The 14,137-nt window shown below is 46.2% G+C and overlaps 1 protein-coding gene across 1 annotated transcript in view; it reads left to right on the top strand.

The window, feature by feature from the left end:
- LOC124775106 (protein scabrous) overlaps nt 1-14,137 on the top strand; it is a 203,844-nt gene that overhangs the window by 176,641 nt on the left and 13,066 nt on the right. Inside the window, exon 6 of the mRNA XM_047249935.1 lies at nt 11,968-12,106. Within this exon, the coding sequence (XP_047105891.1) occupies nt 11,968-12,106 (139 nt within the window). The remainder of the gene's footprint in view (nt 1-11,967; nt 12,107-14,137) is intronic.

The following is a 14,137-nucleotide window of genomic DNA, read 5'->3' as shown; positions in this document are numbered from 1 at the left end:
ACGGCTCACGTATTATAGTTTGTCTTCCAGTTTAATCAAGTTTGAAGTTTTCTGACTCTTCTACACTTCGTTAAAATTTTTCGTAACAATTACAATTTTTCATAACACGTCATTAAAACACAACAATCCGAAGGTGGTCATTATTCATCTCAACTGGTAATGAAATGAAATACAAAGCAGATTGTTTCTTTGAAAGACAAATACAAATTCTCCAGTTTAAATGAAGAAGGATGTTCAGTTAAATTCGAGGATGAGGGTGAGAAATGGACTATTGTGTTGAAGACACTGTTCCGTTAACTAAATAGGGTGATTCTGGGAACGCCATATCATGGTAAATTACTTCTCTCACGAGCTCGCGAGATTTAGACAGTAGGACAGGGTGGAATTAAACGCAAAGACACCGTTACAAGAGCTCAATACTACTAAACACCCCACCAGTTCGTGTTTCTTAATTGCTACTTTTTAAAGAGAAAATAGCTAAAGCAGTTCGAAGCTGGATATGATACACCAGAGGTGAAGATCAGTCGCGAAGGAGCGTGTTCTTTTTGTAGTTGCCTCGTCCGCTGTTAACGTAGTATTATGTTTCATTTCTGTTCCTGGAAGGTAATTACGAGTCACGTGGCGGACCAGGATAATGAAGTCATTTCCAAAATGCGAAGAAAATTGTAAACGCAACTCTTATAGAACTGCATTGTCGTCGGTCTGTTATCTGTCTGTCCGCCTGTCCGACTGATAAGAACCATTTTTCTCAGGAACCGAGTAGTCACGTTCAAATTTATATACTAAGGTGGATGATCCCTTGGCGGTGCAAACAAAAAATACGGTCATTTACGTCAAATATTTCGATACGCTAAAACTAGCTTATCAAATCCTATAGAGTACTTCCCGTTGACATAGAATCATGAAATAGGGCAAGAAGCAAGGTTTCATTGTGAAAGTAAAGGGGAAAATCCGAAATTGTTAATACATAATTATATCACACAAAAAATATGTGTTTGTCGTTTGATGTCTAACTTCAGACTAGGAATTAAAGCATTCTCGAAAGTCTTGGAATCCTTGGGACTGATATCTCGCAAGTATCGATGGCGATAACTGGCAAAAATCGCAAATATTCTCGATAAAATGGATATTCTGGATAAACTATCTCAGATGTGCGGAACCTTCAGTGTTCGAGTTCTACCCGAACTGGCCAAGTTTACTTTACTACTGTACACAATATCTGCACGATACCTCGTAAAGTAGCCACACCTGAACTGACGTAAGAGGCGACTGGAGAACAGTCTAGTGGGTAGTCGGATTATTTACGGTAATTTGTCGTACAACCGCTGTTGAAAGAAAAGGTATAATTGAGGCGCGATGTTTTTCCGGAAGGGCAAGTAAGCCGCCACTGTGAGACGGCACCGACGGGCCTCCGCCTCCGGCGCGCGCTGACCGCCTCCGCCGCCAATTTGCCGCCGCAGACCGCCCCCGCTCCGCCCCCAGGGCCCTCCCCTACCATGAATAATTCCGCAGCTCATCCAGGCGACAGCTGCCTCCCCACCCCACCACTCGGTATTCCTGCCGCACGTAAAGACCGTCTGCAATTACTTTCCCGGTTTCCTTTTTCGGTGCCGCATTTTTGTCTCTACTTCATCATTTCGTTCCGCTCCCATCTCGTTTCTCCGCTGGAAAGGAGCTACAGTTCTAGAAATTAACAGCCGTCAAGCAGCGTGTGAAATTGGTTTGACAGAGCTGCCATTTGGTTTCTTTCTCATCGGGTCTCCTGCAGCACTTTAACTTATTAGGACAACTGTGCTCGAGAATTTAAATAAAGTTTTTTAAATTGCAAATGGATTGATATTTAATGGAGACTGATAATACGACGTTTGGTAGTACCGTAATCCGCTGCGAGCAGCAGCCGCATTGCATGACACAGAATAATTCGCGCCTCGTCTGAAATGAGTTATCAAGCAACTTCTGCCTGTACACGAGAAAATCTACGTGTATTTCCGAAACATGTATGGCAAAATGGCCGCTAAGTATTTATAAGACTTTTTATTCAATCTTTACCCTAAGTGCACGAGATAGGCTATTATGTAGAAGTCTCTGTTTCTTTCTTAAGTCCAACCCCAGCGAAGAGAGACCGAACAAGAAGAGTCACAATTGCGAACACAAAACATTTTCCCTAATGTGTGTTCGATAGCTTTGATAAACTATACATATTCAATCAGGTAATACAGGAGGACGCTGTTAAAAGCATTCAGCAAGAAGTAACTTCTTTGAGTCAAAGACTATTGTCCAGCACAGCTTGAGTTAACCATTTCACTGCCATTCGGACATATTTGTCCCTCGATCGGTTGTCAGTGGCAACTTGCTGAATGTTATTGCTGTGTAATAATTTTTTCATAATGCGGGGCCACAGTCATAATATATTTCCTTAAAGTCAGTACCGCCATTAGACTGTTGTTTATTTACAGTGTTACATTTACGCTTACACTATCATGATTTCGGCTTCAGAGTGCCATTATCAAGTGTTTTAAGTGTTATACAGTGCCTAAGATTGTATACTGTCGTATTTAAAATACACTATTAGACACATTGTCTATAGGGTCGATATTTCTGGCAAAGCCTACTGCTTTGTTTCATCACTGGGTATACCATCTTGATGAAACAAAGCTTTTTCTTCCGAGTAGTGGTGGTGTGGCGCCGCTCCATGGAATGCAGTTCTGTTTCCTGTCCGAAGGGATGAACCCGTGTCTCCTCACGTGTGACGATATTCGATAAAAGATTTTCACGATCAGTCTTGTAACGCACAATCAATTCCGCTCTTTATGGACTTCTTTTAGGCGGCGAGGAGCCCAGCGCTCATATATCTTTGAGTATCCCAACTGTTGCACAAGTGAGTTGGCACTACCAACAGAGACTTCCAATTGAACAGCGAGGTATTTGATTTTGATCCGTCGATCTCCTCGAATGAGAGTGTCCGCACGTTCCAACACTACATGAATCACAGCTGCGTGCGGCCGGGTGGCACCGGGAGGTCAAACACATTTGCGCGACCTTGTTGCGACGACGATAGACGCCTCACCCAGCGACTCACCGTACTTTTGATCACTGCCAAGTCTCCGCAGACACACTGCAAGGGCCTGTGAATGTCTGTGATGCTCTGGTTTTCCGCCAAAAGGAACTCAGTGACAGGTCTCTGCCTGGCATTTTGAAGGCTACGCATAGAGCGCCACCTGTCGGAACTTCATGACACTCGCTATACGGGCTGAAGCAGGAATGTCCCAAAACAAAAATCGTATTATTTCAATCGAAATCAGCCAAAAGAAAAGTGTTGCATTAATTACTGAACGTGTCGTATAGGAATAAATGTCGTCGCAATTTGGGTGCTCTACGGGATCTAATGAACGATACATGGCTTCAACTGAATATGCCATGTCTGAAAAAATCGATGAACTCTTCCTCGTCGAGCTGAGGCTTCCATGAAGGCTGGGGGAGATGTTACATGTTGTCAGCATGATGTCTCTTGGGGTGTACCTGCTGCGGACGTCGCCAGTGAGATCAGACCAGGGCCGTCCCAAACAGCTTGTGGTGTAGGCAGCTGCACCTGGACTCAGGGGGTTAGGCTGCAGGGTGCCAGGCTCTGCGAGCCAGCCCGGAGCCGTAAATTAATTTGCAGCGCGCAGAGTGGCCGGGGTGACGCGCATCGATTGGCCGCGGGCCGTAAATCACACGCTGTCCGTCTGCGATTAAACGCCGCCACCGCCACCGCGCCAGAGCTGCTCGTCGGGGGTCGGAGAGGAGGATCAGCGGGTGGGGGTGGGGGTGGAGGGGGGCGGGGGTTCAGATTTATGTCCCGGCACCGGCCGCCACCTGGGCGCCTGCCGCGCTTACAACAGATCCCTGTACCTGACCACTTGCAGTCGCTCATCTCGAGCTTCGGTGTAATAAGTTGCAGACTTACAGAATGCACGCATGGATCTCCGATTGGTAGCGAGACACGTGCACTGCACTTACCGAGCACTTCATTCACCTTATTCCCTGTACACAGAAACAAATAGACTTTGACGTATACTAGTCTTCCAGTGGTTGACTCTGTCTGATGAAAAGTATTTGAGAACACATACACTGCTTCACCAGGAGATGTCACGAGTGAGCTGGTAACAGAACTGTGCGTCGGTCACGAACGTGGACCAGTCACTACGTGTTACTGGAGTAACAAATCCGTGAGGGACATTCCGACCTTCTAAAGCTGCCTGAGTCAACTGTTGGTGATGGGACTGTGAAGTAGAGTCGTGAAGGAGCAACCATAACTAAATCAAGTCCCAGCAGACCTCACGTACTGACGGAAAGGGACCGTCGAGCATTGTGGAGGATTGTTGTAAAAAATCGCATGAAAGCAGTGGAAGGAATCACTCGTGAGTTACAAAAAGCTACAAATAGCTACTATCGCAGTGACAGTAAAAAAATGAGGTATGATGGTCGAGCTATACATTTCTGTGCTCAATGTTAAGCGACGCTTGAGGTACTGTAACGAGTGAAGCCAATGGACAGTGGATGACTCGAAATGGGTGATGAGTGATTTCCAGCCATGACTCACGCAACACCTTGTGACAACGCAATAGAAGGTTTTGCGCGTGGCGAACTCATGGAGAACGTTACCTGCTGTCATATGTAAGGCCAACAGTGAAGTATGCAGGAGGCGATGTCCAGTACGGGGATATTTTATCGCCGTGTTGGGAAGAAGCGACAACCGGCGGAACACCCGATCTCAGCCAGATGACAACGAATCGCCCGGCAAATCTAAGAGATTACATGTTGTCTCGAGTTCAGTGTGAGGTCCCCTTACTGCGCTGAAGAAACGGATATGAACGTATTTCATATAGCATTTTGCACTGCACACAGTAGAGAAACAGGTCCGGGAGGATGATTATTTGTAACAGTAAAACAATGGAGCCTGACATAAAGCAGCTTCTGTTAGGCAGTGGTTTGTGGACAATAACATTACTGAAACGGATTGGCCTGCGCAGAATCCCCATGTGAACCCCGTGGAACATCTTCGGGATGAGTTAGAACGTCGACACGCCCCAGCGTCCAACGTGACTGTGTTTTGTAGTTTCCACTCTTCAGGAAGATCAGTCGGCAAGTCATCCACGAACACTCGTACACATCACTGAAGGTCTCCCCAGTAGAGTTCAAGCTGTCGTAAAGGTGAAAAGTGGACGTTCGTCATATTAATGTCAATTAATTGATGTCCGGATAATTTCGAACAGAGAGTGTACAAATAAAATATAGTTCCCATCCATCATTTCTGTTTAGGGTTTCCGGAAGGTTTGCCGTGGTTATAAGGAAAATATTGGGATGGAAGTACTCCGAACTGCGACTCCCTCTGTCCTCTGATTCCACGTTGGTCATTACTCCAAAAGACCACTGTACCAAGAGAATGAAAATTATTTTAAAAAATATATATTTCTGTACTGTTCGGTTGGTTACTCTTGTAGAAGGTGTAATCAGATCTGAAGGCTGCTCGAAAAACCGAAGTTGACCATCACTTTAGAAATACATGTAGTCCAGGCGTACAACGAAATTTTTTATACAGTCGTTGATTGCGGATTTTCTGCAAAAAAAAAAGACAATATGAAGATTTTTGCAATCATTACGCTGTCTATTTCTGGACTATACAATTTCGTCTTCATTTGTTCATCTACTTGTTCTGATTAATCGAAGTTCGCACACGTTATCCAAATCAAAAAGGCAGTTAACTGATCAGAAGTACCTCATTTCATTAATCTCTCACTGAGCTTTCTAAAGCACAATGTATATGCGGCAGATGGGCAGGAGCTGTTCGTGTAGCCTTCGCCCGCCCGCCCGCCCCCCCCCCCCCCCCAAAAGTCGGTGCTGGGTGCAGGAGGTGCTATCTTTGGGCGGCTCGGCCATGCGTGAACGCGGCTAACAGTTCTGCGGCGTCCGCTTTGGAGCCGCGCCCGAGACGGTGGGCGCCAGGCCCACGGGGTGCGTGAGGGCCTAACGGTTATGGCAGCGCGTTATTGTCGGCGGCGGCACATTTCACGAATGAACAAGTTCGCAGCGTTCCGCCCTTCTAAGGCGCCTCTTAAGGTGCTCTCGGAAACCCTTGTAGCTCTCAGGGAACTTCGTCTGCAACTGTTGGCGAGCCGAATATTGCTTTAATAAAACGTTTTGTGCCGAGGCGGGCGACGCAGACCACAAGTATCCATTCTTTGTGTTAAAGAGCTCTACAAAGTAAATGTGTTACGGGGCTGTGCAAAGTAAACTCAGAGTCGTGATCATAAGAGTTCAGAGAGCAAAACTGCTTGTTGTAAGAGAACAAAACCCCGTTTATATTTTTAACTTTTATCATTTGGAAATTTGTGGTAAGGTTCTATGGGAGCAAACTGCTGAGGTCATCGGTCCCTAGACTTACATACTACTTTATCTAACTTAAACCAACTTATGCTATGGACAACACACACACCCACGCCAGAGGGAGGACTCGAACCTCCGACGGGGTGAGCCGCGCGAACCGTGACAAGCCGCCTGTGACCGCGCGGCTACCCCGCGTGGCTCTTATCGGTCAAAGGGACTGGCTATGGTCATAAAATTGTTTGCAGTACTGTCGTTCGCAAACAAATGTGGATTCCGTACATATATATGGTTTGACCGAAAAATTGGACGAAGGTCTCTGTAGTGTCTTTTTAGGCGAATCGCATAGTGTCCTTAACAGATGGAATTAATCTATTCTCAATTTTTCTGTGGTTAACTGCACAGTCGTTTTCGCCTCCACAGATTTGTTGGCACACTCTCCGATTCACTTGCAGAGTTACATCTGACAGATTTAATTCTTCCATTTAATAAAGCAAAGCTTAATAATATCACCTGTGGGTGTAGCGCAGTGATTATGAGAGAGGATTCAAACCTCCGTCTTACTTTCGAGACCTGTTTTCTCAATTACTTAATGCGATTACTGCGATGCTGCTTAAAAGGCGGCTGATCAAGTGCTCCGCTTCTAACGACGTTGAATAGTTGGAAAGGTAGCCTCTTATCATTTTCATTTAACTCTTGTTTGCGACACGTGAATCGTCCACGTCGTCCGCCCTCGACGCTTTCGAAGCGACTCACTACATCCCGCGGCCAGAATCGGTAAACTGTTGGCGATATGTAATGTGCAAGACAAATTACTCTACGTGCTGCTTCGCTAATTTAATTGGAAATTTTTTTTCCCTGGGCTATTATACTATCTTCCACATCGGTCTAAATAAATGTCACAACCATCACGTTGACCCGGAAGACAGGTCTAAACTTCATGGAAGCCAATAAAAGCACTTATTTGTCTTAATACTTTCCGAAAAATATTAACTACTTTAGAAAGTCCATTGCACTGGGAAATAGACACCGCTAACTGTCCATAAACCACCACCACCTGGCTCCTAACAACTTCCGCGTATAATCTCCATAACAGCACATCTACACTCTTTGTCTTAAGGGCAACAATCGCTACCACTGAATATTCTAAATGGACTGAGGCACAGAGATCATCTGGCGCCAACCTATTCAACTTGGTTCTGGAGAAAGTAAGCCGCGACACTGGTCGAATCATAGAAATGGAAATGATGGGAGCAGACCTAATCCTGCCATTTACTGATGATATTATGATTCTTAGCGCCAGCTGGGAGCAAGCTTGCGCTAATACGTTCCGATTTTTCAACAGTGAAAAGAAAACAGGGCTGATGGTCAATGATGATAAAACAAAATATCTAGTCGTATCACGCCATCAAGATCTCCATCCTTCCTTTCTTTGCTGTCGACGGACATACCTTCGAAAGAATCCAAGAATTCCGTACATGCTATATAATAAAAGTGAAGTGACGAAAGAAGTGCATCGCACGTTCTATATCTGAACAATATTACAGAAGAATATGATTCCCATGAGACTGGTACGGGCTGTACTTTTATATGGTTCTGAAACCACCAACGACTGAATGATTAATTTGTGCCTTCGAGAGGATTGTACTACGAAAGATCTATGGACCCGTCTGCAACACCATGGAAGGTAAATGAGAACGAAGAACAAAAGGAGACCTGTACCAGCGGTTTCTAAAGCCACGCACTGACCAAATATTAGGACGGAAGAGACTACAGTTGCTTGACCACATCTTTCGAGCTGATGGATCCTTTTCTAACAGAGTCCTCCGTGCTCAGCCTCCTGGAAAACGTGCTAGACGTTCCTTCTCTAGCGTGATTTTTTCTTTCGTTTCCAGCTGTAAACCTTAAAGACCCGTTAACGCAGTAAATGATGATGATAGGGCAAAAATCACACGGAAACACCATACTCAAATGGCATTAACTGACTTGAATTAAACCTCTGCAAGTTCACTTTGTTCATTGAAGATCATCTTCACCTTCGCGATTAGGTGTGAAGCCTCTGCCCGCTTTATCGATGTGAGGTCACAGTCTAACTCAATTCTCACCTAAAGCAGTAAAAGGACTAAACTGAATAACACATTTGTCAACAACAAAACAACACAATTTCGATTTTTGTAGTGTTTATGTATTTGAAAAGCAACTTTGTTGATCACGAGTGTTCACAAACGCTCGACTTCAGAACGTGAAGTGTAAACATCCCGAATGGCATACATCACAAAACGGAGAGGCTGCTGTTGATTGTCGTGCATGTAAAATATTAATCAATAGGTTTGGTAATTTAAAGGAGGCAATGGAAGAACATTAACTATATTAAAGATTAAAAGTATGTAGTGCCAAGAATATAAACAAACATAGAAGTACATACTTCAACAAATCTCGCCTCACTCTGAAGATGTCCGAACGGTATATGGCCGAAATGTTAGAAGAAGTGTAATTTACACACGACTACGCTCGAAATTTCATGGTGCAGTCATTGCGCCGCGAAATCGTGAAGGTGCAAATAGAAGTACATATTTAAGAAAGGTATTTGATAAGCTGTGTAGAATTTTACAGGACAATGTAACAGAGTTAATTATTCTGGTGCCTCAAATTTAAAAAATAAAAAGAAAACAGTGGGAGCAATAGAGTTACATACGTTCAATGAATAATGTGAAATAACTGTACATATACTATTGTGTTAACATACATTGGCGGTTAATGTAATTCACAGTGCTGCGTTATTATTACAAACTATTGAAAAGCTTTTTATTGTATGCGGGATCACTTAAAGAAACTAGAATGTCGGCACAAGTAGGAAGCTCTATATTCAGAAGTTGCAGTTGTTGCAAATACGATTGTGTGTGCCTCTCCCATTTCGCACTTGTAAACAGCATACGACTAATGACATCTCTGCAGTATTGGTGCAGTCACAGAATTGAGCCGAAGTAAGTCTGGTTAGATGAAAGTGCATCCGAAAAGTTCCATCGTTGAAGTTCATACGGTACACAGTGGATATCAGCCATGTGGATAGGCGAACATCGCGAAACCAGGGTCTACGCGGGATAAAAGTCTGGCCTCAGTCGTGATATCTGTCGCTGAAAAGCTGAGGCGCGTTCCAGTCCTCTTACCATTAGTGAAAGACGCTCCGTATGGACAGACAGTATAATTCAGAAGGTAAATTAAATTTCGAAATTTTGTGACTACATTAGCGGGGATATCGACTTTTTCTTTTTGAAAGCCCATTTAGAAAGATTTCGGGAAGATCGGCCCTCGATGTCCAGGATGAACGTCCGAGCAATACCACCGCACAACGTCAAAGGTATCGACATGCATGATACCCACTACTAACAAAGCCTACCCTTGCACGACCTGTCGCAGGCAGCAAGACAGCCGCTGCTGCTCTTACCACCCAATCTAACTAACGCAGAGGATTTTTTCCCTTGGCTCTTGCGTTATCACTTTTTTTCCTCTGCCCTGTAAACCGCTGCTCTTCGTTCGACTTCGACCCAATCTATCTCCAGATGAGCGCTTATTAATGGTTAACCTTAACCAGACGTACGCAAACATCGCAGTACCCACATCCTGCGACACTTTAGTGAAAACTAATCCTTATGCAGAGATGGCAGTAGACCTATTGAGTTGACCATTTGGCCATAATGCCGGTGTGGGCGTGCAGGGGCTTCGCCTCTTAATAATAATAATTTAAAAAAAAGCATGAACGTAGCCGCCATGCTCCAGACACCGGAAACAGGCTTTTGCGTCCACCACAGTCATAAGAAAGAGGAACTATTGGGTGCGGCCATAAACTATGCTACTGGTGACACAATAGCCAATCCCAGATTGCGCCGTTTCATGTGAAAGGACGTGAAGAATACACGTCGCTAGTCAGCTACGTGCATCAGTCTCACCAGCGCAGAGTTTCTTTGGGAGCGACTCTGGGAAGAGCGGCTGCCGGATAACATAGCGGGCGGCATCGCTCAGCGTCGCGGCGACGCGCCCCTAATGCGACCGCGTGCGTCACTGTCGCCAGAAAAACACCTGCCACTCGCCGCGTCGAGCTAGTCCGGCGACTGGCGCCAGCGGAGAATGCGCGGCCGACAGGGCGGTTCGCGTCGTCCCGTCGCCAGAGAAATTGCTTCCACGCGGAAAATGGGCGCCAATTCTCAGGAAGCGGCGCCACGCCTGATTCGCCGGCGAATTCCCGCCCTGGGTGGGCCGCTACTGTATGGCTGCGGATTTCGCGGCGAATATTCCGGCGGAATTACACGGCGGCCCGGCAGAGGAATGCGTCTGCTGCGGAAGGCGGCCTCCCTTATTCTCGGCGCGAGATTGCATTCCGGAGCGCCGCCGCCGCTGCCACCACTGCCACCTCCACCACGGACGCGCCACGCCCTTACCTTAGGCAAACCTGCGCCGATCCCTCCAGAGTAGCATCGCAGCGGGACAGTGGCTATCTGTGCAACGCAAATGGAATTGAAGTGCCGGTGTATTGGCAATGTGAAAAGCTTTTTCACCCCACTTTTCAATTCGACCTGAGAGAAACATCGCAATACCTGACACATATCTGATGTATACCATATGATCAAAAGTATCCGGACGTCCCTATGTAACGCGGAACTCACCACTAGATGTCACGAGTGGCGGACCCTCCAGTAAAAAAGGAGGCTGGAAGCAGTGGGTTGTGGGTAAAGTACTAACAGCGGACGACTGCTACGGTCGCAGGTTCGAATCCTGCCTCGGGCATGGATGAGTGTGATGTCCTTAGGTTAGTTAGGTTTAAGTAGTTCTAAGTTCTAGGGGACTGATGACCACAGATGTTAAGTCCCATAGTGCTCAGAAACATTTGAGCCATTAGAGTAACAGCGGAATGGGTCGTTCACGTCAGTTCAGTGAACTCGATCGTGAAGTGGTCGTTGGATGTCAAATGCATAACGAACCATCAGGGATATTTCAATCCTTCTAATGCTTTTAATCAGATGAAACTACATGATCCCAGAGACCTTTTCAAGTTTCAAACATCTGAAGAGCCAAGAAAACAGGTACACCTACCTAACATCGTGTAGGACGCCCGCGAGCACGCAGAAGTGCCGCAGCACTACGTGGCATGGACTCGACTAATGTCTGAGGTAGTGCTGGAGGGAACTGACACCATGAATCCTGCAGGACTGTCCATAAATCCGTAAGACAATGAAGGGGTGGAGACCTCTTCTGAACAGTACGTTGCAAGGCATCCCTGATATTCTCAATAATGTTCATGTCTAGGGAGTTTGGTGGCCAGCGGAAGTGTTTAAACTCAGAAGAGTGTTCCTGGAGCCAGTTTACTTCTGTTCTACTCGATGACTTTCCGTCTGTTACTACAAAATGGGTATCAAAGGCAAATTTAAGCTTTGAGTAACTCCGTTACCCATATCCGGGTAGTGTAGCTGGTAGGGCAGTGGTCGTATGAAAGATAGATAGGGCTTCGAAATTCTGTAGGCCACAAAGCTGTATCTTATCACGAATCATCTGCTGGTAATAGATTTGTGTGCACAGTGAGGGTGAGAGCCGGTCTTTGCGCTGTTGCAGGTGGAGAACGCGACGGCCAACTACGTGCTGGGAGCCAGCGGCAGCGGAAGCGGCAACGACAGCGGCGTGGTGCAGCTGGTGCAGCAGCTGACGGCCGTGCAGAGGGACTACCGCCGCATCGTGGCCGGCCTGCCCAAAGGTCAGCACACACTCACTAAGAGCCGCAGCCGCCCTTAAGTCTTGCCGATCCGCACGACAATTTCTAAATTCTCGCCTATATTACTGTAGAGTTACCGGCAGTTAGCCAAAAGTATCAATTTCGACATATGGCCACATCCGCGAAGTGTTTCAAATTTTACGACACTTTTCTTTAGAACGGGACTGGAAAAGATGTTCCCTCTACGAAAACATCATTTGTGAGTTTCCTCTCTTTCTTAATGATGGTAAAAATGTGATCTGAACCTCAATGAACGAGATAGTTGCATTGTTAAGAAACTCCCTACCCCCTGTCTCTGTTGACGCGAGTGCTCGGCATCTAATGAACGCACATTGACCTGTCGGGCTTTCCACCTTCTACGAGTGAGCGTGCCGCCGTGTTGACGGGAGGTTCGCAGAAGCTCATCTCGCCACCAAACGGCGGACGGCACGCATACGTGCCCACTTCTGGAAACGCGTTTCTCGGCCGTGGCGACGGAGCGAGTTCCCCGCCAGCTCCGGAAAGACAAACAATTTCGCCGCAAGTGCGGTCGCTGCAAACACGGCCCTACGTGGAGGCCCCGCCGGCAGCCGAAGGCGGCCTTCTGGCGCTCCTCCGCCCACACCACCCACACAAACACCAGCACCAACCCCACAAACACCCCTACTGCCCCACAGATCCCCACCACCCACCGACAGGCGATATTGCCGTCCCTTCCCTGCCGTGTCTCCTCCGGACATCTATACCGCCATCCATATTAATCTGTCACAGAGATCACATGCGCCTCCTGTTCTAGTTCCGTCCTACACACCGCTAGGTCTATGTCTAGACCTGCTCATTGCAAGACACCTTACGATGTGTGCCAGAAGGTTCTTTTGGTACCACTGTCTTTTCCCCGTTACACAAGAGCACTTCCGTCGCCTGTTCTCGTTCTGTCGTTACATGCCTAATATAACTTACGTTGTAAGCAATTTCTGCATCAAATTGTGTATATATCGAAGGACACTGTACGATAGGGTCCAACCGAATGGGGCAGTGCAGTTGTAGAGCCATTGACCTAGTATTCGGGAGTGTGGAATTTGCTCTGTCCGGCTGTTGTGGTTAAGGTTTACTGCGGATTTTCTAAATTATTTGAAGTAAAGGCCGCGATAGATCATATACATCTACGTCACGTTCCGCACGCCACCTAACAGTGTGTGAAAGGGGGGGGGGTGGTACTTCTGGTACCACTAAATGATCCAGTCTTCCCTGTTCAACTCGCGGATGTCGCGTGGGAGGAATGATTGTCGATAAGCATCTATATTAGCTAAAATTTCTCCATCTTTCTTGTCGTGGTCATTGCATGAGATGTATGTGGGAGGAAGTAATATGTTCGTTGGGCAACACCGCCCCTGGCTGGCCACTTGAATGTGAGCGCGCGGCTCTCTCACTTGTCTCCTTTCAGCATTAAATAACTCTGGAACGCCGCAACATATCGAATTTTTTTTCTTAACATTTATGTCTCAGTGCAACGTGCCCTGCAACATTCCTACAAGCGTTTCAGACATTAACTGATCGCCCTGTATATGACGTAAACGCATACGGTTGAAAGTACACGATACTAGAAGCAAAACAGTCTCAGTAAACATAGGGGCGAAAATGCATACCTTAAGAGCTACGAGCAATTTTTCATCTTCGATAGTGCGAAGCAATACTCTTCTACCGCAAGTGCTTTGTTTTCCGTATTTTGGGAACTGGTATTATGGACCAAAAAAAGAAAAAAGTCCAGTAAACATGTGTTCTAAATTGCATTCCTTCAGAGCTATGAACACTTGTTCATCTTTCCTACTTTGAAACACAACTCTTCCAATGATCAAGTGCTCGTAACTTTTAAGGTATACGTTTTAGAGCACATGTTTGCTGGACATTTTTTTCTTACTTTGGTCCATACTAGCAATTTCGCATTCGGGAGGACGACGGTTCAATCCCGTGTCCGGCCATCCTGATTTAGGTTTTCCGTGATTTCCCTAAATCACTCCAGGCAAATGCCGGGAT

Source organism: Schistocerca piceifrons, chromosome 1, assembly GCF_021461385.2.
Source record: "Schistocerca piceifrons isolate TAMUIC-IGC-003096 chromosome 1, iqSchPice1.1, whole genome shotgun sequence".
Taxonomy (NCBI): domain Eukaryota; kingdom Metazoa; phylum Arthropoda; class Insecta; order Orthoptera; family Acrididae; genus Schistocerca; species Schistocerca piceifrons.
Note: the sequence above shows the minus strand (reverse complement) of the source record. Positions and strands in the feature narration are given on the sequence as shown.